Source organism: Suillus clintonianus (assembly GCF_016758775.1).
Source record: "Suillus clintonianus strain FC179 chromosome Unknown DEU56scaffold_29, whole genome shotgun sequence".
In the NCBI taxonomy this organism is placed as follows: Eukaryota; Fungi; Basidiomycota; class Agaricomycetes; order Boletales; family Suillaceae; genus Suillus; species Suillus clintonianus.
Window position 1 is genome coordinate 36,940 of NW_024539253.1, and position 22,514 is coordinate 59,453.

At 47.9% G+C, this 22,514-nt stretch overlaps 11 protein-coding genes across 11 annotated transcripts; 8 read left to right on the forward strand and 3 right to left on the reverse strand.

Moving 5' to 3' along the window:
* Positions 1–821: 821 nt before the first annotated feature.
* Positions 822–1,862, forward strand: DEU56DRAFT_911912 (uncharacterized protein; the record flags this gene model as incomplete). The annotated part of the gene is made up of 4 exons (XM_041357338.1): positions 822–905; positions 969–980; positions 1,039–1,228; positions 1,405–1,862. The coding sequence occupies 4 exons, from the start codon at positions 822–824 to the stop codon at positions 1,860–1,862; spliced, it is 744 nt and encodes a 247-aa protein (XP_041209185.1).
* A 1,742-nt stretch (positions 1,863–3,604) lies between these two features.
* Positions 3,605–4,042, forward strand: DEU56DRAFT_942231 (uncharacterized protein; the record flags this gene model as incomplete). Its single annotated transcript, XM_041358942.1, has 1 exon — positions 3,605–4,042. One exon carries the CDS (start codon positions 3,605–3,607, stop codon positions 4,040–4,042), a length of 438 nt encoding a protein of 145 aa, XP_041209186.1.
* Positions 4,043–4,519: 477 nt separating this feature from the next.
* On the forward strand, positions 4,520–6,606 carry DEU56DRAFT_900989 (uncharacterized protein; the record flags this gene model as incomplete). The annotated part of the gene is made up of 9 exons (XM_041356533.1): positions 4,520–4,711; positions 4,855–4,866; positions 4,916–4,998; positions 5,137–5,472; positions 5,526–5,567; positions 5,844–5,933; positions 5,984–6,063; positions 6,353–6,459; positions 6,521–6,606. The coding sequence occupies exons 1-9, from the start codon at positions 4,675–4,677 to the stop codon at positions 6,604–6,606; spliced, it is 873 nt and encodes a 290-aa protein (XP_041209187.1). The 5' UTR covers positions 4,520–4,674.
* Positions 6,607–7,400: 794 nt separating this feature from the next.
* DEU56DRAFT_735434 (uncharacterized protein) lies at positions 7,401–7,913 on the reverse strand (the record flags this gene model as incomplete). The annotated part of the gene is made up of 3 exons (XM_041348456.1): positions 7,401–7,527; positions 7,586–7,713; positions 7,764–7,913. The coding sequence occupies 3 exons, from the start codon at positions 7,911–7,913 to the stop codon at positions 7,401–7,403; spliced, it is 405 nt and encodes a 134-aa protein (XP_041209188.1).
* Positions 7,914–8,028: 115 nt separating this feature from the next.
* On the forward strand, positions 8,029–9,603 carry DEU56DRAFT_871053 (P-loop containing nucleoside triphosphate hydrolase protein; the record flags this gene model as incomplete). Its single annotated transcript, XM_041355677.1, has 6 exons — positions 8,029–8,052; positions 8,105–8,216; positions 8,272–8,767; positions 8,820–9,182; positions 9,236–9,534; positions 9,587–9,603. 6 exons carry the CDS (start codon positions 8,029–8,031, stop codon positions 9,601–9,603), a joined length of 1,311 nt encoding a protein of 436 aa, XP_041209189.1.
* Positions 9,604–9,830: 227 nt separating this feature from the next.
* On the reverse strand, positions 9,831–11,823 carry DEU56DRAFT_299264 (Pkinase-domain-containing protein). Its single transcript, XM_041345542.1, has 4 exons — positions 10,992–11,823; positions 10,578–10,910; positions 10,413–10,530; positions 9,831–10,336 (listed from the first exon to the last, which is right to left on the reverse strand). Exons 1-4 carry the CDS (start codon positions 11,691–11,693, stop codon positions 9,945–9,947), a joined length of 1,545 nt encoding a protein of 514 aa, XP_041209190.1. The 5' UTR covers positions 11,694–11,823; the 3' UTR covers positions 9,831–9,944.
* A 1,164-nt stretch (positions 11,824–12,987) lies between these two features.
* On the forward strand, positions 12,988–14,093 carry DEU56DRAFT_799334 (60S ribosomal protein L19). The gene is made up of 4 exons (XM_041353031.1): positions 12,988–13,124; positions 13,180–13,543; positions 13,599–13,743; positions 13,791–14,093. The coding sequence occupies exons 2-4, from the start codon at positions 13,188–13,190 to the stop codon at positions 13,875–13,877; spliced, it is 588 nt and encodes a 195-aa protein (XP_041209191.1). The 5' UTR covers positions 12,988–13,124; positions 13,180–13,187; the 3' UTR covers positions 13,878–14,093.
* DEU56DRAFT_980196 (acyl-CoA N-acyltransferase) lies at positions 14,094–16,300 on the reverse strand. The gene is made up of 9 exons (XM_041359773.1): positions 16,061–16,300; positions 15,717–16,002; positions 15,419–15,665; positions 15,150–15,363; positions 15,039–15,103; positions 14,896–14,989; positions 14,724–14,838; positions 14,489–14,673; positions 14,094–14,430 (listed from the first exon to the last, which is right to left on the reverse strand). The coding sequence occupies exons 1-9, from the start codon at positions 16,137–16,139 to the stop codon at positions 14,159–14,161; spliced, it is 1,557 nt and encodes a 518-aa protein (XP_041209192.1). The 5' UTR covers positions 16,140–16,300; the 3' UTR covers positions 14,094–14,158.
* On the forward strand, positions 16,301–17,863 carry DEU56DRAFT_799338 (uncharacterized protein). The gene is made up of 3 exons (XM_041353032.1): positions 16,301–16,885; positions 16,938–17,005; positions 17,057–17,863. Exons 1-3 carry the CDS (start codon positions 16,782–16,784, stop codon positions 17,704–17,706), a joined length of 822 nt encoding a protein of 273 aa, XP_041209193.1. The 5' UTR covers positions 16,301–16,781; the 3' UTR covers positions 17,707–17,863.
* An 834-nt stretch (positions 17,864–18,697) lies between these two features.
* Positions 18,698–19,800, forward strand: DEU56DRAFT_871057 (kinase-like domain-containing protein; the record flags this gene model as incomplete). Its single annotated transcript, XM_041355678.1, has 6 exons — positions 18,698–18,760; positions 18,812–19,054; positions 19,105–19,194; positions 19,240–19,497; positions 19,542–19,667; positions 19,726–19,800. The coding sequence occupies 6 exons, from the start codon at positions 18,698–18,700 to the stop codon at positions 19,798–19,800; spliced, it is 855 nt and encodes a 284-aa protein (XP_041209194.1).
* A 1,505-nt stretch (positions 19,801–21,305) lies between these two features.
* On the forward strand, positions 21,306–22,405 carry DEU56DRAFT_799342 (uncharacterized protein). Its single transcript, XM_041353033.1, has 5 exons — positions 21,306–21,358; positions 21,409–21,500; positions 21,554–21,922; positions 21,978–22,067; positions 22,127–22,405. The coding sequence occupies exons 3-5, from the start codon at positions 21,785–21,787 to the stop codon at positions 22,274–22,276; spliced, it is 378 nt and encodes a 125-aa protein (XP_041209195.1). The 5' UTR covers positions 21,306–21,358; positions 21,409–21,500; positions 21,554–21,784; the 3' UTR covers positions 22,277–22,405.
* The last annotated feature ends 109 nt before the right edge of the window (positions 22,406–22,514 follow it).

The window sequence follows — 22,514 nt, forward strand, 5'->3', positions numbered from 1 at the left end:
AATATCCGGGTTCATTCTGATCTGTCTGTTAGTTTATTCATTTCCCTTTCATTTAACTTGTCCCCCCTGTTTCATTTAATCTCCGGCTCCATTCTCGATCGTCCGCAGCAGTTCATATCCGTTAGTACATTTTCTACATAGCCCTCTGATCCAAAGACTGCGCTTCGGCCAGAAACCCGTCGGATACACTACAGTATATAAACCCTTTGTAACCCGTAGTATTTCCTCAGTTCGAATATTAACTTAGACTCTGTTCAATCCTCGTGTCCTCTCGGCTCTTAGGATTATTATCCTAGTCCAATCCTCCGAGCCTCGGGATTATATCCCTAAGGCTAAATACCTCTGCCTCTACCTTCAGGTAGTCTATACCTTGTTAGTTTCTACCCGGACGAAGTCTCGGGTAGTCTTCCCTCTTTCGTCCGGCCCGTCCATACCCCTCTCTCTCTCGTCTGGCCTGTCTATACCCTTCGGCCGACGATATCTAACCCCCTGTAAATTAGGGGCACGTACTCGGGTAAAGAGCGCAGCGCACAAGCTGAAGCTAAGCCCCTCCAGTCCGACCCGTTGGACACAGTCTTAACACACATGCTCACAATGTGACATCAAAGTATATTAACGACATGATCAGTAGTCAGACAAAGTATCATGGCTCACGCAAGGCACAATTAGCTAATGCTCTCCTTCATGCCAAGGCCAAAGAGATGAATTCCGGTGAGTCAAATCTGTTTACTTCGGCCAATGGAAATTGATCTTCAAATTTGTCATAACCAGACCAACCTGTTGGCTTGTGATACAAGATCGTCGAGTTGCACGAGATGATCATGAATGATCCGGAGATGAACAATCTGACCAAGAACGAAAAGGCGGGTTATATTGTGGCTCTCCATGAGCACCGTGATCAAAAGGTAAGTCATGTGCAAGGAAACAATATGGCTGCCACATGAGATGTTCTGCTCACAACAGAAAAGATTGTCAAAGAGGTGCGCTCTGTTTGACATTACTTGTATTTCACTCAGGTCCTTTTCCATGGCATTAAAGCTCGACAACTTGCGTATTCGCACTGGCACCTATGCCACTCTATTCGTTATTCGCAGTCACATCAACGACACAATCCAGAGTACTATGCATGGTACAGATAATTCAGATGATTTCTGGGAAAATGTATATGACCTTCCAATGGCCGACTTCCTCCGGCAGTACAAACAATCGGCTTGCACGCAAAATCAAAGTAAGTGTTCATCTGTTTGCATGTTTACTGTTCCTATTAAATTACCTGCCGTAGATCTTATAGAGCACAACTCATTGGAGGCCGTGCGCAAACAGGTCTGAAAACTCATTGTCCATGGACTTGGTACGACACTTCATTAACTTGGTTGTGTGATACCCATCTAATGTCTTTGACAGTCGCTGTGACCGGGAAAAAAGACATTGCAATGAATTACAACAACTACAACACGGCAATCATCGAAACATATGCAGCTCAGCTTGTAGGTTGGCCCCCAGGTATCAACTTCATCAGCCCATCGAATATCGGGACTGTTGGTGAGATCTGGAGGATTTGTGATGCCTCAAAGGCCTGGACATGCTACTGGATCACGCTGACGCCTGCGGAAGTTAAAACCCACACCGCCAACCTCAATGAGCACCGTTCAGCGGGGGAAATCATTAGGAAGCCATGCAAAAAGTGTTCAGATGCCGGCACTTCTCGCAAATGCAAGGCTCCATCAACCGTGGGTCACACAAACAAGCAGACCAAATGTTCGTCAAAGAAGGCCAAGAAGAACTCTGACCAGGATCATAAGGTTCCCAAAAGTGTAGAGTTCATTGTCTCATCTGACGAGGAAGAGATTGAGGACTTGTAGAGTATTCTTATACAATGTTTGTTAGGATGTTGTACATACCATCAGTAGCAGTTAATGTATCAAAACGCACCCTCAATCCATGCAGTTTGATGCGAGATATACGAGCTCATTGTGCGAGACAGCAAGCACAAAGCTTCGGGTAGCGGGCGGACTTAGCCAAACATCAGTAACAGTAACAACGACATCCCATGCTTAATTACTCTATCTATAGACTCGCAAGGGCCCTCTGGGCATACCTGTACCCTTTGTTTGTTGTGTCATCTGTCGTTTAACGACTCTAACTCCCAAGCGCATCGGAGAGGTGAGTGAAAAAGAAGGTAATCTCTACCTCATTATCATCACCATCTCAATTGTTTTCTACTGGGATTGACTCAAGCCCTCCTTTTCACAATGTCGGACTGCAATGGAAATATTTATTTATATTGAACATATGCATGTTAGAAATACATATAGTTTAGCTTGATATACATGTACACAAAGCAGATCACGAACACGATCCTTTCGATCAGATTAAGACACATAAATGAAATGTGCACTCGCGATCTCAGTGTATTGCTTATGATTAAGCATCGGAAAATTATCCACAATCAACCTGAGGTGCGGTGCCACCACAGGCAACAATACACCGGCAGGATATTGATTACACATAGGCAAACGCTCGTGAGAGACCTTGAAAAACCCAAAGAACCTGTGCAAAACACACGACAACACAACAGATGTCCCGTCATCTGGAAGCTCATGATCGGAAATCACATATGACACATGTGGAAGGAGAGATGCAGCTTGATTAACGCCAGAGGCAGAACCGGAAGCCATAACAATGAAGGCGAGAAAGAGAACTACAACGAAGAAGACAGGAGAACAACCATGTCAAATAACACATTCTGGAGGTTCAATGAATGCTGACAAATTTTCTGAATCAGGATGAGAAACGGACCACCTTGGCTCTTGTGCGGGCCGGTATGATCGTGCTCATGGAGAAATTTTACCCCATACCTGTACCCTCTTCTAGGGTACAGGAACTATAGCTACTCTGTCTAGTGATGTGCAAAGCCCGGCTTCAGGCCGTGGGCCGAGCCAAGCCGAGCCCATTTAGGCCGAGCCAAGCCGAGCCTTGAGGACGGCCCATAAGGGCTCAAGGCCCGGCTCAAGGTATCTGTAAGCCTGAGCCGGGCCCTCGAGCCACGGCTTTCAATGGGTGTATCAGATCATAGTTGAGTATTTGTGTACTTCCCTTTTGTGTTGGCATACCGGTACTGAATAAATTTTCACCTCCGTTGCTTACATAATCATCAGAATCGTCACAGTTCCGACAAGGAATGACTATCACTGCATTTTGCCCTTGAATTGACAAAGTTTGACTAGACGGGTGAGATACAGCAACACCAGCGCAACCAAGCCATCAACTGGTCTATGTTGGCTCAGCGTGCACGTGGAACATCAACACGAGGGGGATCTCGCGCTCCCACTAGAGCACCTATCTTCCAGCGTGGGTGTGGTCTCTCGCGGCCACCAGTCTCAGCTCCTGCAGTCCATGTACTGCCTTCCCTGTGTATGCTCTCGCTAGCACACAGCGCGAATCCTTGAAAAGCTTTGGTGATGCTGCATGCAGATGTGCTTGTAGAGAAGTACATCGAACGTCCCAGACATGTTGAAGTGCAGGTATTTGCGGATACGCTTGGGAACACCGTGAACACTACGAAGACCTTTTCCCAGCTGTCGAAAGTCCCTCAGCTGAGTTAATGGCACAAGCAGCATTGTTTGTTGCACTACAAGAGTATCTGATTCAGTCTACAAGCCTTGCGACGCCGTGGCCAACGCTGACTTCAAGGCGCTTTGGCGGAGACGTTTATGAGCGTACCATTTCCATCCAGCCCTATGTTGTATCCGCAGAGCCCACCCGAGTTTCTCTCAAATCCATCTCTTCAGGCCACTTTGACGTAGCTGTTCACTCTGCCGCACCAAAGACATTGACAGGTGTCTCAGCACGCCTGGTTTCACCTACAACATTGAGCACAACACTTAATGGAGCTTCGACCGAAATAACGATTGTGTCGCAGCGCCCTGCTCCTTCCCTTCCTGCCGTCACGCGCAACGAACACCATGGAACGCCTACACGTGTTCTCAGCGTCGGGAACCAAGACTATGTTGGCTGTCGCCAGGCCATCATGTCATATTAGTGCATTAAATCATTGTAGTTACAAGACTAATGTAGTGCATTAAACATTGTAACTATCAGTGCACCAATCACTTACATAATATCTAATAATAACTAAACCTCCAAGGCAGAATATAATCCTAGCTAATCCTAACTAACTGAACCACTAACCACTAACCACTGACTACTAACCCTCTAACCACTAACCACTAACCACTAACCACTAACCACTAGCCATTAACCCTCTAACCCTCTAAAAACTAACATCTAACATCTAACCCTCTAACCGCTCTAACCGCTCTAACTAAGATTAAAATTTTAATTAATTAGCAATTACAATGATTAATGCACAACTTGTATCTTGTAATTACAATATTAATGCATTATTACCACCTCACCTTGTGCTGTCGCACCTCCTGCATACCTGCTCTCCCTCGGCCAGGATGTCCTCACCGCATACAAGGGTCACACTACTGTCGAGATACGCACCTAGGTTCGTCACACCGTCACATGCCTGGCGAATCGAACCTATTTTGTGTGACAGTCACACCAATTTTGAGGCCGTCGAACCTAAATTGTGACAAGTGGTAAAAACACAAAAAAAAACACCCAGTGCATCCAAAAATCTTTGTACTGCCAGTGAGTGTTCACAAAATGTCTGCACTTGCCATGACCCCCCTCAGCCTCGGAAGTAAAATTAGAGACAAATACACAACTTATGCAAGGAAATATGTCTACCCAATGTTTCACCACGAACCTAAGCGCAGTGTGTCACACGTCACACACCCCCTGCGAACCTTCGAACCTAATGTTCATTTGGTCACACCCAAATAGGGTCGAACCTAGGTGCGTATCTCGACAGTAATCTCTCAATTGTAGTTCATAACACTGCCAGTGGTCATTGTCGATTCCCGAGACCGTTTTGATGTGCAGCCTCCTGCGCAACGACTCGAAGACATTCATCAAACACCACCAGTAGTCAGCCGTCGATTCCCAAAACCATTTTGATGTACCACCCCACCATCTCCCCCAAACCTCATTCCCATCGACCTCGCCACTGGCCCACGTCTCTGCATGTTTGTTTGTGTGCCCTTGTCTGCACTAGTGCTGCCGCAGTCCAGTTCTGAACCTCGGTTCGAACCCGAACTTTTCCGAACCGGACTCAAGGTCCGGTCACAGGTCCGGCATGGCCCCTGGACCGAACCTCCAGACAGGTTCGGGGTTCGGGGTTACCCAGAACCGGTTCGAACGCGTCCGAACCTCTTCGAACTCATTTTTTGTCGTCCTGCCACGTCAACAATTGCCTGCGCTCAAAAACGAATAATGGTCCTACCTGTCATATCCGAGATTGCAGCAACCACTTTGCGACAGGAAATTGACTCAGTTAATCATCAATTCATTCCACCCGACATTCTTGCTACTGTTTGGCCTCCACAAGAAACACAGACCAATGTATTCATTCACCCGCTTAGATCTATTGTTCACGCGCTAACATTATCTTGCAGACTGTTGCCCCTCACAATCCACGCCTTGCTGGTCTACTCAATGTACGTGGTCCCTTAAAACCTTTCTTCTAGTCATTTATACCACTGCATCAATTGTTACAGTGCAATGCAACACCGCGCGTCGAAACATAGCCACGTCACCTTTCACACCCCTTCCCCGCCCGCTAAGACTATCTACAGGGAAGCCCACTATCTTTCGCTACATCCGCCCGTTCCTTCCTTATTCTTTCTGGAGTGCAGTTCCTCCTGTTCGGAATGATCGGCTCGTGACCCTTTGGATGTATGTTCTAGCAGTTAACTCAACTTTTCCCCTTGCAGTTTCCTGCTACACTACCTCTACCTTCCACCAGCTCTCCCTTAGTGCAGTCCACGATTCAAGGGTGTTCACATATGGATCTCCCTGAGAATGTATGTATCAACTGCTGTAACCAACCATTTGACTTACACGCATTTTTCAGTCTCAACCCACATCAATGCCACTCCGGACTGTTCATGCGCTTCATGCTCCACCACCTATTGTTGAACATACGGCTTCGCCGTGTGTCAGATGTATTTTATACCTACCGCCATCCTCCACCATCAAAACATACTATCAACAGGTGAGCAAAGTCAGTGATATTTGCGTTCCGGGTCTTGCTCAAATTATTTTATTTTTTCGATACGGAAAGGTAGCAAGCCCGTCTCCAGATCCAACTCACCTCCCTCATATGATGCAATTCCTTCATCTGTATCAGCGGATTCCACCTGGTTCGGGCGATCAGTATTTCCCTTTTTTCACTCCAAGCAACAATGTCTATCTCGCATCCGTCCAATTGTTTCCTCTCCAGATTTCACCTCGTCCTCGGTCGCTCAAACTGTCAGCGCCTGTTCCAACACGTCACCTGCATTGGGATGTCTTTTCGTACTAACGTCTCCCACCTCCCGCTCTCAGAGAGTGTGTCATTTCGTTATTCAAGCTTCTTACATCACCTTGACAGCTTACACCTTGCCGACAGATTCATTCCCACCTCCTGGTCTTAATTTTGTTGTTCAGCACTACAATTGCTTGCTGCTGAAGATGTTCGAGGCATTTGAGCTCTGAAAATGAGCATGGCATAGCGTATAATTTTTTTTGTATTTTATGCTAATTAAAATGAGAAATTTGATGGTTCGAACCGGTTCTGAACCTGAACTGGACCTTATGAATGGTCTGGTCCAGGGTTCGCCTCCTGCCCTGAACTGGACCGAAGGTTCAGTTCTGGGTTCGACAAAACACCCCCAAGAACTGGACCGAACCGGACTTCGGCAGCACTAGTCTGCACCTGGCATCTTGCGCACTGGGTACGTTAGTGATCGATCTTTTGCATTTATTAAATTATGTCTATATCTAAACATCTATGCCTGCTCCTGTCTCCATTCGTCCATGTTCATTGGCATTTGTGCTCGTTTATGCGAGGGGAAGGTGATTAAGGTCATGTATGTTGATGCCCGCGCATTTTCGACAGCCTTAATGATATCACACAATTTTTTCGCATAGCAAGCCGCGGCCTAAGCCTAGGCCGAGCCGAGCCTAGCCTGAGCCGTCAAGGAAGGCCCGGCCTGCGATCTCAGTGAGCCTGAGCCCCATCAAGCCGAGCCGTGGCCCCGGCTTTTGAGCCGGGCCGGGCCGTGCACATCACTACACGGTGGGAGTCACAGGTGGCGAGCAGACGGTTGCGAGGGCAAGTGAGCGACGACGGAGAATCGAGACTCGTCAGTTGCCAGCTACTTATAGCATTAGTAGTGGGGCCTTGTGTGTAGTAAGCCGCTGAGGCTGAGTCACAAAGGATTCGAGGGCGTCGCCGAATTAATTCAACTAGGCCAAATAAGTTGAACCATAGCTAGTAATTAGTAATTTCAGAATTGACCACCAGAAGCAAATGGAGTGGAAGCAGTAGAATCGATCTCCATCTTTGAACTGACATTGGGGATTGCTATGGTGGACAAAGACCCAACCTCCAATGCGAACTGTAATAATTGCTGCCTGACTGTGAATCAGCTCTCGGCAGTCAAGAGTCAAGACGGAATTCTTTAGAGCTCACTGCTTGTGCTGTTTCAGTATCTCGAGCATTGCCACTACACTGTCCTGTTCCTCAACCAAGAGGTCACCTCCCGCTAATGTGCTTGCATAATCTTTTGCCTGAGCAAGTGTATATTTGAAATCGTTCGTCTTTCAGCTGATTAAAATGGTCGATCATCTTGCCGTAGGAAAGAACATACCGCTTGTAGCAGTGCTTGTTTGGCTACAGGAGTTGCTGTCCCATCTGCCTTCTGGGTGAGCTCAAGCACAATAGCGAGTTTGGATAGTAATCCGTCGAATAGTGATGTTGGTAACGCATGAGTCCATTCCGGTGTGCTGCCAGTGGCCATGTTCCAACATCGATCGATTACTGGGGTCTGGCGCCTTTGAGAGCATCTCAAATCGCTTATGTCATCCATTAATGGCACTGCGGCAAAGGTTGCCTTTCAGTCAGTTCATCACTTCATGTCATCGCAAAACAATCTAGATGTGAGTATCATTCGAGACCTTTTGGATGTGTGGATGTCTAACAGATCTGAAGAAAGCCATAGAGCTTGTCAAAGGTGCTATCGAGGATGATGAAAAGCAGAACTATCTTGAAGCGTACAAGCAGTACATGAATGCGCTCGACTACTTCATGCTGGCTCAGAAGTGTATGTCTACTTCCTCAAAATCTGCAATCTGTACTCAATATAGTCGCCAAGGTAGACGAGAAGAATGAGAAAGCCAAGCTACTCGTCAGGGCGAAAATTGAGGAATATCTTGCGCGAGCAGAGACCTTGAAGAAACATTTACAGAGAGATGAGAAGAAGTCACGCAAGGCCGTCAGCGTCGATAGTTCTGCTAACGGTACTGGTGGAAAGGGGTCCGTTGACAATCCCGATGACGACAAAGACCCTGAGCTCAAGAAGCTACGCGCAGGTCTTTCAAACGCCATTCTAGCAGAGAAACCGAATGTGAAGTGGGATGATGTTGCTGGTCTGGAAGGAGCAAAGGCATCCCTCAAAGAAGCTGTCATTCTTCCCATCAAGTTTCCCCATCTCTTCACTGGAAAACGGACACCGTGGCGAGGTATCTTACTTTACGGCCCGCCGGGAACGGGCAAGTCATACCTTGCGAAAGCCGTTGCTACGGAAGCCAAAAGCACTTTCTTCAGCGTCAGCTCAAGTGACCTGGTCAGCAAATGGCAGGGTGATTCAGAACGGTTTGTGCTTAACTCTACGCTACTGCAAGCTCGCCTCATGACTCCCCCCTAGGCTGGTAAAGAATTTGTTTGAAATGGCTCGCGAACAAAAACCTGCAATTATTTTTATCGACGAAGTCGACTCTCTAGCTGGAACACGAAATGAATCTGAGTCTGAAGGCTCCCGGCGGATCAAGACTGAGTTCTTGGTGCAAATGAATGGTGTCGGCCATGATGACACTGGCGTTCTCGTTCTCGGGGCAACCAACATCCCTTGGCAACTTGATCCTGCAATCAAACGTCGTTTCGAGAAACGAATATATATCCCACTTCCTGGCCCAGACGCGCGGAAAAGAATGTTCGAAATTCACGTTGGTAGTACTCCATGCGAGCTAGAGACAAAGGACTATCGTCTTCTGGCCGACCGAACAGAAGGGTACGGTCTTTTCACCGCATCCAAGTGAAGTAACGCACCCAACTACTACCTAGGTATTCTGGCTCGGATATATCCATCGTAGTCCGCGATGCTCTTATGCAACCAGTTCGCAAAGTCATATCGGCGACACACTTCAAGCCTGCACCACCTTCATCGTCAGGAAAGGCTAAATGGACACCATGCTCACCGGGCGATTCAGACGCCGCTGAAATGACTTGGTCGGACATTGACTCCGACGAGCTTGTAGAACCACCGCTGAGACTAGCAGACTTCATTAAGAGCTTAGACAACGTGCGACCAACGGTCACCGAGGTGGACATCAAGCGACATGATGATTGGACGAAGGAGAGCGGTATGTTGATGAATTAGATGCAACTTAGTCCTTTACTGACCTTGGTTTCCAGGAAACGACGGGGCATAATTTCTCGTTCTCACCCTATCTCATTAATGCATACCACGATACCGTACTGTTCCATGACATATTCCATACTACTACAAAGGAGCCCTTGCGACAATAGTACTTGGGTGGCATAAAGACATCAATTCCGAGGCCAAGTAAGTACTACAAGAAGCTATGGTAGGCAGGTGCGTAGTCGGTGACAAATGTAACAGTGGGAAAACGAGAATTGGAAACTACGACAGGAGGCGTACTGTTCTCTGTGTATTATGCTTCAAGAATACAGGCAGCGCTGTGTTCCAAGAGGGCTCATATTAGGTTACAACATACATGTTGGCACACGCGGCATTCCGCAAGAACGCGCCTCATGACATGATCTGCGCATGCGCTTGCTGCATCGCATGCACATGTACGTGCGTGGGTTTTGCTACAGCATGACAGACTTCTATACCCTGCACCCATGAATGCGCCACGACGTCCTCGATCGGAGAACGCAGTTTTGGGTCAGGTTCAAGCATCCTCCGGATTAAACTGCGGCACGCCCGTGGGCTCAGATTGTTGACAGTCGGTGGGAAAATAACATCCTTGTCTTTGTCTTTGTCCTTGTCCTTGTCCTTGTGCTGAGTTGCACAGGCTGCAACATACGCCGCATACAGCGTGTCCGACATTTGAGCAGCACGCCAGGGCATCTCCTGGAAGTGCAGGCAGTAATACACGATACCGCACGCCCATATGTCAACTAAACGGGCGTCGTATGCTATTTAAGTCGAAGAAGAGAAATCATTGCCTACGTAGTCAGGCAACCGGATAGGGGAGGGGTGTATGTGGCTTACGTTTGCCTAAAAATTGCTCTGGGGCAATGTACGGTTCACTACCGCAAAGCCCCGTCGACATGTGAATTGTCGCTTCCCATGGCAGGCGGTACACAGTCGATGCACCATAGTCGCCGATCTATGAACGCGTGAGAAGACAAGGACATATAATGCCTGTTCGCTCACCTTCAGATGCCCCTTAGTATCGAAAAAGAGATTCTCTGGTTTAATATCGCGATGAGCGACGCCTTGACTGTGGAGATATGAGACGCCCAAAAGCATCTGCTTGAAGCAGCACTCGACTTCACTGGGTGACATACCACCCTTCTTGATCGCAGCGTAGAGATCCCCGCCAGGGCAAAATTCCATAACCTCACACCAATGTTGGTTCTCGTCCTGAACGAGATCCACTGTCTCAACGATGTTGACATGGTGCAGCGTGGAGGAAATACAAAACTCTGCAGTGAGTTTCTTGACGTACTCCTTTTCTGATTCATTCTTTCGTCTTTTCCGGAACTCCTGAATACCAAAGAGGTGATAAATACGAGAAAAAGGCTGCGATGGGCAAAGACGGGACTAGTAATCGGCGCGTCTGCTTACCTTGACAGCATACAGCTTCTCTTCACTTCTATCCCATTTATGGGCTAGGCGAACGACGGAAGTGGCCCCCTTGCCAATAGCAACCTTTTGGCAAACACCGTACTTCTGCGTCAGACTGGCTGCGCTCTCACCACCAACCGATTTTCGATCCACGTCAGAATCTGACTTCTTGCTACTAGTTGAACGGGCGGAAGACTTGCGTGAGAGTTTCGGTGCGGAAGCAGTGATGAGATCCTTGAGAGTGAATTTCTGCCCACTGTCTGAATGAGCATTTGATGGTGCCCTCGACCGGCTAGTAGGCGTCGAGGGCGGTTTCTCTGATTGCTGAGATTTGCCCTTCTGAGGAGTCTTTGGTGTATGTGGCACGGCTAGTTTATTGCCCGACACACCACCAGACAAACTAGGAGCCCGGCTTGCGGCCTGGCTCGGGGGACGGGTTGAAGGAGCGCTCCAGCTCTCGCTCTCCGATGGTGAGGGTGAATCCATTACAGAGGGCGTTGCGGAGCGCGGTGTTCCGCCGATGACACCCTTGACCACCTTGGGCGGTTGCATGCGTGAAATCGAGTGGAACGTGGTACCGTTGACAAAAGTGCTAGGATGGGGGTAAGTGTGGAGAGTGCTGCCATCAAGTGGGGGCTTGTCTGAGCCGTCAGGGCCTTCACCCTCGCTCTGGGCGGCGTCTGCTGAGTCAAGAACCAGCATTGATGTGAAAGAGGACAGTGCGGTTTAAATGGCGAAATAAACGTGGGGTTACCAGAGGCTAGTCTCCGTTGCTGACCTAATACCGAGTAGTATTCGTATAAGACCAATCGCAGATGAAGGGGATGAGAAGGCGTGGTAAGGTCGTGCCCTACAGAGACAGCATGCTGACTTGAAACAGTTGAAAGAAGTTTGATGATGATCAATATGCTGCCGTGGGACGAATGGGAAGAACCCAGCCGGGTGACGGTGACCTGCTAGGCTATGCGGCAAGGCGAGAAATGGCGATTAAACCCGCCCGTAAACGCCTTTGTTAAGCCCTGGACTAGGACCTGTATCTGCCAAAGATCAAACCAAGTTATAGTTCCGTCAATACTGAGAACAACGACAAGAGAGATTAGAAAGGCGAAAATCAGAATGTGACGGAAATGGATGATGGCCCGTTAACGTTAGAATCAAAGAGAACGTCTTGACTCTTGAAAGACTTTTGAAGGCTGACAGTTCCGCGGCACGGCTGAGTAAGCACCAGGGTATCTTGTCTCTACTGAGGAGTCCAAATAGACACTAAACACACAGCATCAACGTTTGATGCACATACGGAAACCACACAGACTCACGGCGTAGGTTATGTGTCCGGTTTAACGTTTCAACGTTGCGCACGATAAGTATATCTACTCCAAGACAAATCATATCCTATATTTACACCCACATAAATACTTACACTCTCCGGGCTCCAACACTGTCAGAAGACAGTGACATGATCTGATCAGCTTCTTATCGGAGCTCGGGATCGTCAGCCCCGAGTACCTTTTCCTTAGACAGACTTGGATCAGAATATTTACTTACAATCGTTCCCGTAGCTGCAGCGCTGTCGTTTCTCGCAGAGTAGATTATGTGCATAATGCAAAATCATGATCGAAATACCAGATCAATCCAAATTCGACGACAGTCGGAGACTCGGAGGCCCCAGATCTGAGAGACACGAGAAAACCATTACCAAGAATCAATCTAAAATAACATATTTGGCGGAACCCGTGCAGACCAAATATACATTGGCGAATAGCAATAACACCTATGCCAGGTTCGTGGAATGCATGAGAATGAATGTCAAGCTGACTTTTTTTACGTTGACAAGCTTTCCATACTGGCTTCCGCTTCCTTGGAACAACATGAAACTCATTCATCATACCATAGTCGTCATCGACTTGTCACTCAAAGTGTGTATCAATCAACTGAATGGGCGGCTGCTCTCGCTATCAAGGTTTTATGTTAAAATAACCCTTGTGGTCAAATGGTAAGCAAGGGCCCCGGAAGCATCCGGTGGATCTGTATAGTTAAACCTAATAAGGTTCAGTGGCTTCCTTACGTAACATCGCGGCTAAGCTCGTGAATCTGAAGTTGCAGCTGTCCTCATCGACAATCCTCAAGATCAAGGTGAGAAACGCTGCCTGTCCAAGTTCTGCCTAAATTCATAACTCTTTGTACTCAGACGCCGCTATGGTCAACCTTCGTTCTCAAAAGCGACTCGCCGCTGCCGTCGCCGGTGTTGGCAAGCGCAAAATCTGGCTCGACCCCGCTGAGCAAGCTGAGATCGGGAATGCCAACTCCCGCTCGCACGTAAAGAAACTCATCAAAGATGGTCGGGTCATTGTAAAGCCCACCGTTATCCACTCCCGTGCCCGCACCCGCGACCTTCTTGCTGCTAAGCGCAAGGGTCGTCACACTGGTCCGGGTAAGAGGAAGGGTACCGCTGAGGCTCGTCTCCCCACCAAGGTGCAGTGGATGCGGAGACAGCGGGTTTTGAGACGGTTGTTGAGGAAATACAGAGAAGCAGGCAAGATCGACAAACACCTGTGAGCCTGTTTTTCCCTACACATGCTGATCTCGTGTTCTTACGCGGATGATAAGATATCACTCCTTGTACCAAAAATCGAAGGGTAACGTCTTCAAGAACAAGCGCGTCCTCATGGAGTACATTCACAAAGCTAAGGCTGAGAAGAACCGTACCAAGATCCTCACCGACCAAATGGAGGCTCGCCGTGGCAAGAACAAGGTTGGTTTTCAAGTCCTTAATAATGTATATGGCGCTGACCTTTTTAGGCCACTCGCGACCGTCGTGCCAAAAGGCTGGCAGAGAAGCGGCAAGCAATTCTTGCGGTGGAGCACGATGCAGCTGTTCTGGAGTAAAATGGTTCATGAATATTCACGGTTTCATTCCGACCTGCTTGGTCCTACACCCTGTAGCGCTTATGCTATGTTCACATGCCTCTACGATCGCTCACATACTTCATCATGCATTCTATTTTTTACCTCATTTTCTCCATCGTAAACATGATGAATACGTGCAATGTTCCCTGAGGTTAGATGTTGTACCGGATTGATAAGAAGTTGGCGCTGTAAATGAAATGTCTGAGCGCACATACGGGCAGCAACTGTAACAAGCCCGAGATCATTGTGGACAGAATTGATCAAGTCAACATGACATGAGCAGGATCCAAACACATCCTTTTTACATTCCTCTCTTTGGCCACGGCCTCTACCATCTCCCTTGTAATACCCACCACACCTTCCAATGTGCTCCCCAAAAGCCCACACTCATTCAACGCAAACGCAGCATCCTCGATGCGTAGATTCGTAGCTGACGCGATCTCTGCAAGGGTGGACCGCACAACGACGTGCGAAGTCGCGCTGCCATCAGGATTGGTAGTTGTCAGCACGGTCCGCATTGCTGCAATGGTGTCTAGATTCGCATACGGAGACGCTGAGTGCTGAACAAAATCACATGTATACACACTTACCATCCAGCCCGTTTGGTGATGTAAATGTGGAATTTGAATCAGGTGTTTCCCCATCCCATCCTTTCGCCCGTTTTTTTCGCGAATTAGCGTCCTCAGAGGGCGGAGGCAGTACACCAGTAAGGTCAGGTAGTCGCCCTGAAGACGTAACCGTGGGCCGATCTGGTGGGAGAACTGACAGAAGCCGTCTGCACAAAAATGATGAAGGCAGTACAAGCGCGAAGAGCTGACAGCTAACCTGAAGAAGCGAATAAGCGTAGCCACCCAGTATGTGAGGTAGCTTCTTAAGCCCAGGTCTGAAAGGGGTCGTTCGGGTGTGCCGATTTTACCAGCGCGGCGGGATACTTCGTAGCCTGCATGGTGTCAGTCGCACACATATTGACAGTTATATGAAGCTTGCTCGCACGTACTGAATTCAATCATGAGCATTCCATAGCCCTTACGCTGATATGGGGGGAGAACAATGATGCACGCAAGATTGTAGTCATCATATGATATTTTCTCCTGCACGCAGAATAAGCATTCGGAACGCTAAGTATGGCATACAAAATACCTTTGAAAAGAATCCGAGAACATGATCTCGTTGTGAATCCGCGTCTGTAAGAATATAGAACAAGACTGATGCGAGTGTGAGTTAATGCCATCGTGCCTGGCATAAACGCACAGTTGTCGCAATCAAAGAACAAAGTCTTAACGTCGATGAACAATTTTCCAAAGAGCGAGAGGTTTTGACAATAGAGCTGGAGGTCATCATAAGCATTCGAATGAGGGCAGCGAGATGTGGGGACCTTATCCTTTGCGCCGTCAACCTCCCAAATTATGTGCGCACCTCGCTGGTAAACCTTCCGTCCTGGTGGATGTCTCCTGTCGCATTGTTTCTTGAGCGAGTTATAGGTGTAAGCCAATTGTACACTCGAAAAGATATGGGCTTACTATATGCATCTCCCATGCTGCACCCTCGGCCATGTACTTGAAACAGCGATCGCAGACCCATAATATACTCTTTTCACCAGAGAGGTGTGAGCGAGTAAGCCCACCGGCCAAGAGGTCAGAGGTACGCCCATGTGATCGAACGGTCGCTCTGTTGACACCAGGAATCTTGGACGTCGAGGCTGAGCCTCCAGGTAGTCCAGTGCTATCCTCAAGCTCCGAGTCTGTGAGTGGATAAGGCGAGAAATACCTATGACATGATGTGAGTGAGGGGAAGATTATTATGATACGCGCTACGTACCAGGTCTTGATCCGCCACTGCCCAAAATTGACCTTGTCGAAATTTCTTTGCGCAGTGATCTGCTTGTGGTGTTTGATGTCAAACTCTTCCTCAGTCATGAGGGGATCGGGCTGCGTTTCTGGCTCTGGGGGTGTAGGTGAAGGGGTATCCCTCTTCCTTTTGCGCGCGAATTCGTTGGCAGGTTTGAGGATAGCCCCTGGAATCCATTCGTCTAGGCGTTTGTCAAACCCATCATAGTGGACATAGACCTGTCCGTCCGGGCGACGTTGAAGTATGTTGACAAGTTCTGGAACCCATTATTCACCTCAGTGGTTATAAGTTATTGGCGGACATGTAGAACGCACGATCTGCACCGTTCTTGTTAACGATATAGCTTGTGTTCTGCGATATCAATTGTGGGGGTGCGCTAGTTGATTCTGTCATTAAATTGGCCTGTTCGAAAGAGAGGGTGTGCAAGGTTGAAGTGAAGTGCAGATCACACTACTAATTAGCACTAGTACAATAGCATAACTATGCACTATAGTAGGCGCTTGCCTCACGTTCAAGTTCCAACGAGCAGCTAGCTCAAAGCTAGCTAGTTACTTGTGTACTATATCCATTAGTCAGTTGCTCAGCTGGTGCTTTCATGGCCGAGCACTCAGCACAGCGCTCAAGCTCAAGCCTCAAGACGACTGCTTTTAAAGTTATCGAATGGCACGCTTGAAGTTTCGGTTGGAAGATCCGACAAGTGCTATTGCCGTTCGAATTCCTCAAATAACAACTGTTGTCTGCCCCACGGTTGTTCGCATGCACTGGCATTCGCCGCGTACCGCTCTACTGTACAGCTGCCAGGCACATAGGTCACGAGTACATTCGTGCCTCGCGTACAGCATCCATGTATATTGAGTTGCACTTAAGATATCATTGACCAACTTGAGTACCTATCTTCTCTTCTTACACTTTTATCTTTCTCGCCTCCACGAGGCTCAGGTTCCACCATACCAATTCTTATTATTCCTTGACCGACAGAGTCATTTTTGAAGCCCAACTCCTACCTACACAGCGATCTCACTTTACTGAATAGAAATGCCTCAAGTTCGACTTCACGAAGCTAGTCTCGTAAATGTCGTGACATTATTGGTCATTCTTGAGCTCTGTGTTTCTCAAGTCTATGCATCTTGCACGTACTCGTGAGTTCCTCTACCAAGAATCTGCTTATTTCTTGTCTCAGATAACATTTAGGGAGGATTCGACTTACTGCACTCCAACCTTCTCCACGCCGAGTATCGTTGGCGTTATTATTGGCGCAAGTAGGTTTGATTTGTCAAAGTAGTTGCCAGCATTGGCTCAAACTGCAGCAGTTGCTCTCATGATAGTTGTCGGCACTATCAGCAGAATCCGTCGCCGCCGAAGACTCCGTCAAAGTGCTGCCTACATCCCTGGAGGAACGACGACCGTTGTGTATGGAGCACCCAGTAACAGCTATTACAACACACAATCAAATGTTTTCCATCCATACCCCACTCAAGCACAAGGCCCTCTTGGCCTACAGTCATCAAGACCTGTCCCCAGTCAGATGAATTCGTTGAACCGACAAGGAATGACTCCAGCACCCTCGTTTCCTCAACCATCACATTCATCTCCCATGACACACTCTCCACGCACGCGACCACCGACCATACCTTCTCCAACTCACCACTCATATCCAAACCAGAGCCCACACGTTTCACCACCCTCTTCGCCAGATTCTACCCGCCTACCAGGCGGTTCGTTTCAACTACCCCCCAATGTTCCCACCTCTCATTCTTCCCCTTCGACACATTCACGAGTCTCCGCTGATCCATCTGCTGTCCGAACACCATCCATCAGTGTCACTCCAGCAGCATACCCCCCTTCACAGGCCACATCCGTCGGGCGTCCATCACGTCCAGAGAATATGGAGATGCATCCGTTGACAGCGAAGACGGGGGTTGCAAATGATGAACCTCCACCAGCTTATACCCCAATTTAACAGAATGAAACATCCAAAGGAACTTTCGTACGAGATACCCAATTTTTAAGCAGGAACTTAATAAAATGTATCAAGAACACTGTCCAGTATTTCATGTTTTCTTGGAAAATTTCTCGGCGACCTGATATCGTTTCGCTGTGCTCCCCCGCTGGCTAGCTTATTTGTCCCTGATCGTATATATACGATGGATAAGTAAATCGTGAAATTTTGCTATCACAATGATGAAGGGGGCTTGAAGGACTAACATCAGGCCCGTGCCAACCACATAAACTAAAAAAGGCAGTCAAATCTTGTCTGTACCATAACCCCATATCGCCGTCCATATTCAAAAAGGAACGACTACGTATCTTCCTTCTATTATAGGTCTACCTACGTACGGAAGGCTAGCTAGCTATAGCTCGAGGCCTGCGTCCTGCCCCATGCATTCATGAGAAGCCAAATTTTCGAATTGTTTGCATTCCTTTGAAACAATTCACACACTTAACGCATTTGCACTTCAGTTCATTGGAACTTGCACATCACCATGCCCGCTACCGAAACACAACCAGTTCCAATTTCTTCTCCCGTTCGCAGTATAACAAAGTCCATAATCTCCCAGCACTCTCAGCTGGCCCCGAGGCTCGCTGTCGAATCTTTCGACCTCTCACCTTTTTCAGTACTACAACGATAGTTTCCGCAAGTTTGAATTGCACGCTAACTACCTTTTGATGTAGGAGTCATTCACTGGTCTTCTCGACGACGATATTGCGACATCCTTGTTGTTTCCGGACCCTCCAGAAACTCAGAGGAAAGCAGACATGGTCGCGGACCTGAGTTATGACGTCGAGGTTAATCGCATCACCTTTGGGCACTGGAATTGCTCTAACGCCTGAACTCTAGATTAAGAATATTGCGGATCTCGCTCCCCGTTTCAGGGATGGAGAAATTGAGGTGCAGTGTTTCTCCTTGTGTCGATGACCGTCGGAGGTACTCATGATCCTCGTAGGAAGTGATGGTCATTTCGCCGAAACCGAGACCCATACATTCCTCCAGGCAAGGCGTGAAGGCCGGTGATGTGGGTTTTGTGAATATTGACACCAACCTACACTCAAACAAAACCACACAGTTCCGACTACTATACACACTTTTCAAGGATTCCATTTCGTCGACGCATTTATGTCGAAAATGCGACGACTTCAAACTCTATGCTATACGAATTTCGAACAAGGAGCGCCTTCGAATCCAAAGTCCTCATGATCACATCCAATTTCAAGTGGAAATTTGCCAGGAAATTCGCGACCTGCGGTCTTCCTTTCTCTCGCCGTTCATCTGGATCTATGAGGATGACCTTGAAATTCATTCTATCGCGGTATGCTTTACCTTAGCTCTTTCACTCCAGATGCCAACACTTTGAACCAGGAGTTTTATCCTACTGGCAGTCTTCAGGATTTGCTCGATCGCGACACGAGCCTTAGTGAAAACCATGCCCTGCAAATAGCTTGCGAAATAGTAAGTTAAACCAACGACGCAGTGAAATATACTTAGCTGTACTAGGTAGAAGCTCTCGCCACGCTTCACACTGCTGGCATAATCCACCGTGACCTGGCACCGTGTAATATCATGTTTGACGTGTCGGGACATGTCGTCATCACGGGATTTGGTCAAGCATGCAGACCTGATTCAGCAGCCTCTTTCTCATTGCCTGATACTGGTCTGTATTGCGCTCCTGAACTCATCCTAGGGTGGGCACACGACTTTAGCGTCGACTGTTGGAGTTTTGGCGTGCTGATGTACATGATGCTTTTCGGATCTGTGAGTTTACTGCATCGATTTCTCCATCTATTGATGCGTTTTAGCACCCATATGTTGCTGAAAACGACAACGACAACGCTGCCATTTTGCAAACCAAGGTCCTTCACTGCTCGCTGATGGTTCCCCGGGCAAGATCAGTATCGTGGACAGCACACGATCTTCTGGTCAGAGTAAGTCTCGGAATCTCTTGACGCCGAGAAGCCTTCTGATACGCGTGATCGGGACTAGTGCTTGGAGCGCAACGCAGCTCTTCGCTTGGACATCAAACAGATTAGGGCGCATACATATTTCTGCACTGTGTGAGTTTGACAACTCTGGACGTTACCAAATTGTTGAAACTTGACGTAGGAATTGGAAGAACGTGACCAACAGGGTCAACAAGGGTTTGAATACCAATTTGCAGAGTTCCTGCCTGCTAAATTGACATTCACTGCAGCACCCCTCGGGTACGATGATGAGGATCCTGACATCAATATACGACACTCTGAAGAAGTGACTGTTTCAGAAGCAAATGAAGCGCATACAGAAGACGAACCTCTGGTGTTGGCCGAAGAGAAACTCATGGATTCATTTACCTCCATGCCACAACGAATAGTAAAACCTAAATCTGGATCTCTACAAACGCATCAAGATGCTATTCTCCAGACTCAAAGACGCATCTCTTCACAAAGTACTCGCTTAGAAATTGTACCTGAAGCTTCTGATGAAGAGGGATCCCTGGACGTAGGCCGAGTGGAGTCCAACACGCAAGATTGTGTACGACGTTTTAGGCAAACCTCTTTAGACATGGACCTAGGACGCACTCCAGCAGGTCCATTATCGTTGTGGGATGCTCTTGATTTAGAGATCCACTCCGTTTCCTCTCACTACTCTAACTCAAGCACAGACAGTCGTGAGGAGCCCCGAGAGATTTTTGGCACGCTTCGCAAAAGTCGGTCGGTAACCTTTCAAGATCGCGCCCTTTCTGCAATATCTATCGCAAGCACTGTTCCTTCCACGAAATTACATGTCCGAAATAAGCTCCGCAAGAGGATGCGTCCCGCAAGCACCCCTACACTTAGGTCTCCCCACCTTGATCCGTTACTCAAGGAACTTCCCCTTGGCGTCAAACAGATCGGCTACGGCATCGGCTTCAGCCCTATGGAACCCTTTCCGTCTCGCTCGAAATCAGTTTATCGATCCGCTGTCCGCGCATGTCAAAAGCTGGTACCAGTTATACGTCGCAAAATATCTAGGAAGTCTCTATCTAAGCGAGAGCAGCACACATCCACGTCAATGGACACAAGTAGGGCCCGTAACGCGATGGTAGTGATGCGTGGGATCTATGGACCAACCTGGACGCTTGGCATGGAGCCCCTGCCACCCTCTGCAGCTACAGACACATTCTCCGCCACAACAAACGACTCGGAGGGGCCAGTGACGCCAGACACCCCATGGTTTGCCCAAACAGTCGGACTAGTGCACCATGAGTCTTCCACCCTTCGCTTGGTACCCTCCTCGGGCCTTCAGCCTTCTATATGATTTTTTTCAATCTCGCAATCACGCCGCACTTCATTGATATCGATTTTCCCTCCTGAAGCTCAGGTTTTTCTGTTGATCAGTTTTCCCTTTTCCAGTCGCAGGACTTTGTCGTAATGTGGATGTCTTAACACTCGCCTGTACCTTATCGTTGTAAGATGCAAATAATTTAACGATCTCATTGGCCTTTTGCACATGACAGTGGGTGGTAGGTTCTATAAGTGTGAACTGGACAGACCACAGCAAAAGGAAGACAACAGTGGCTGTGCTGCCATCGGGTCGGACCTCCCGAGTGGGCGGCCCTGCTTTTACTACATCAACGTTCAACGTTCAACAGGCCTAGGTAAGCATACAATATATCTGACTCTGGACTTCTCTTAGGTAGTCATCGAGGAGTACAATAGTTGCTATCGTGACCAATGGAGAAGCCCTTCAAGTTAGCCAACTGCAGGTCCTTCGCAGTGGACGGTTGTCCTAGAACAATTGTGAGCCGTGACATCAAAGCTGTGATCATTAACTTCATTGTATTCTGTCAAAGTTGAAAGCAATAGTGGACCGTTTCTCTGGCATGGCAATGGGAAGTCATTGTCTTTCGCCACACGGCCCACACTAGCTGGGTATATAAACAACTGAAGAGTCTGAATTTGTTTTGGAGAAATAACTTGACTTCACCTGCACTCGAAATTCTCGATAACTTGACAGTTCTCCTCTGATTTCCTTGATTTACCTCAAATATCTACACGATCCCAAGAAAGATCCTCGCAGTATCATGGGGACCGACCGAAAGCCAAATCCACTACGCTATGTGAATCTCGAGGAGTGGGACGATGGCCCTGTATACGGTGATATAAAATTTCAAGAATGTCAACCGGACGATTTCGATGATCCGTGGCCTTATAGATTTCAGGTAGCGTTGTATTTCTAACTCGTTTCCTTTGTTCTTTTATTGACGTGGCTATCAGCATGGCGACTGTGTGTGGATCCATTCCACAGGTTATGAGTGGTATCAAGGGAAAATTGTCGGCCAGCCCAAGGTTGGCCGGACGATGAAGGTGAATATTTTGATACAATTGTCAGACTGCCCTGCTGACTTGCGTCTTGTGACTGACAGGGTGAAGGACTTTTTTGGCTTGTCACTTATAATCGAAATATGCGCAGATATGCAGCGCCTCTAAATGGCGAGTTGAAGCCTGATACTCCGCATATAAAACAAATGCTGGAGGAAGCAGGCGTGCTGGCACACCACTCAACGGCTCAGTGATTTCCTTTATGTTTTGTATGATAACCGACATTGCATTAATATTGTACATGATTATCGCTACCATCCATTCGTTGACCTGTATTATCCCATTGTTCCGCCTTTAAAGCTTTAAAGAAATAAGTTCTCGGCTCAGGCTGCAACTTGTGTGACGTGCGTGACCGAAATTCCATATTCTAAAAGCGCGTCGTGTGGCTCCTGTCTGCAAGCTCCAACAACATTTAGATCTTGGTCCACAACT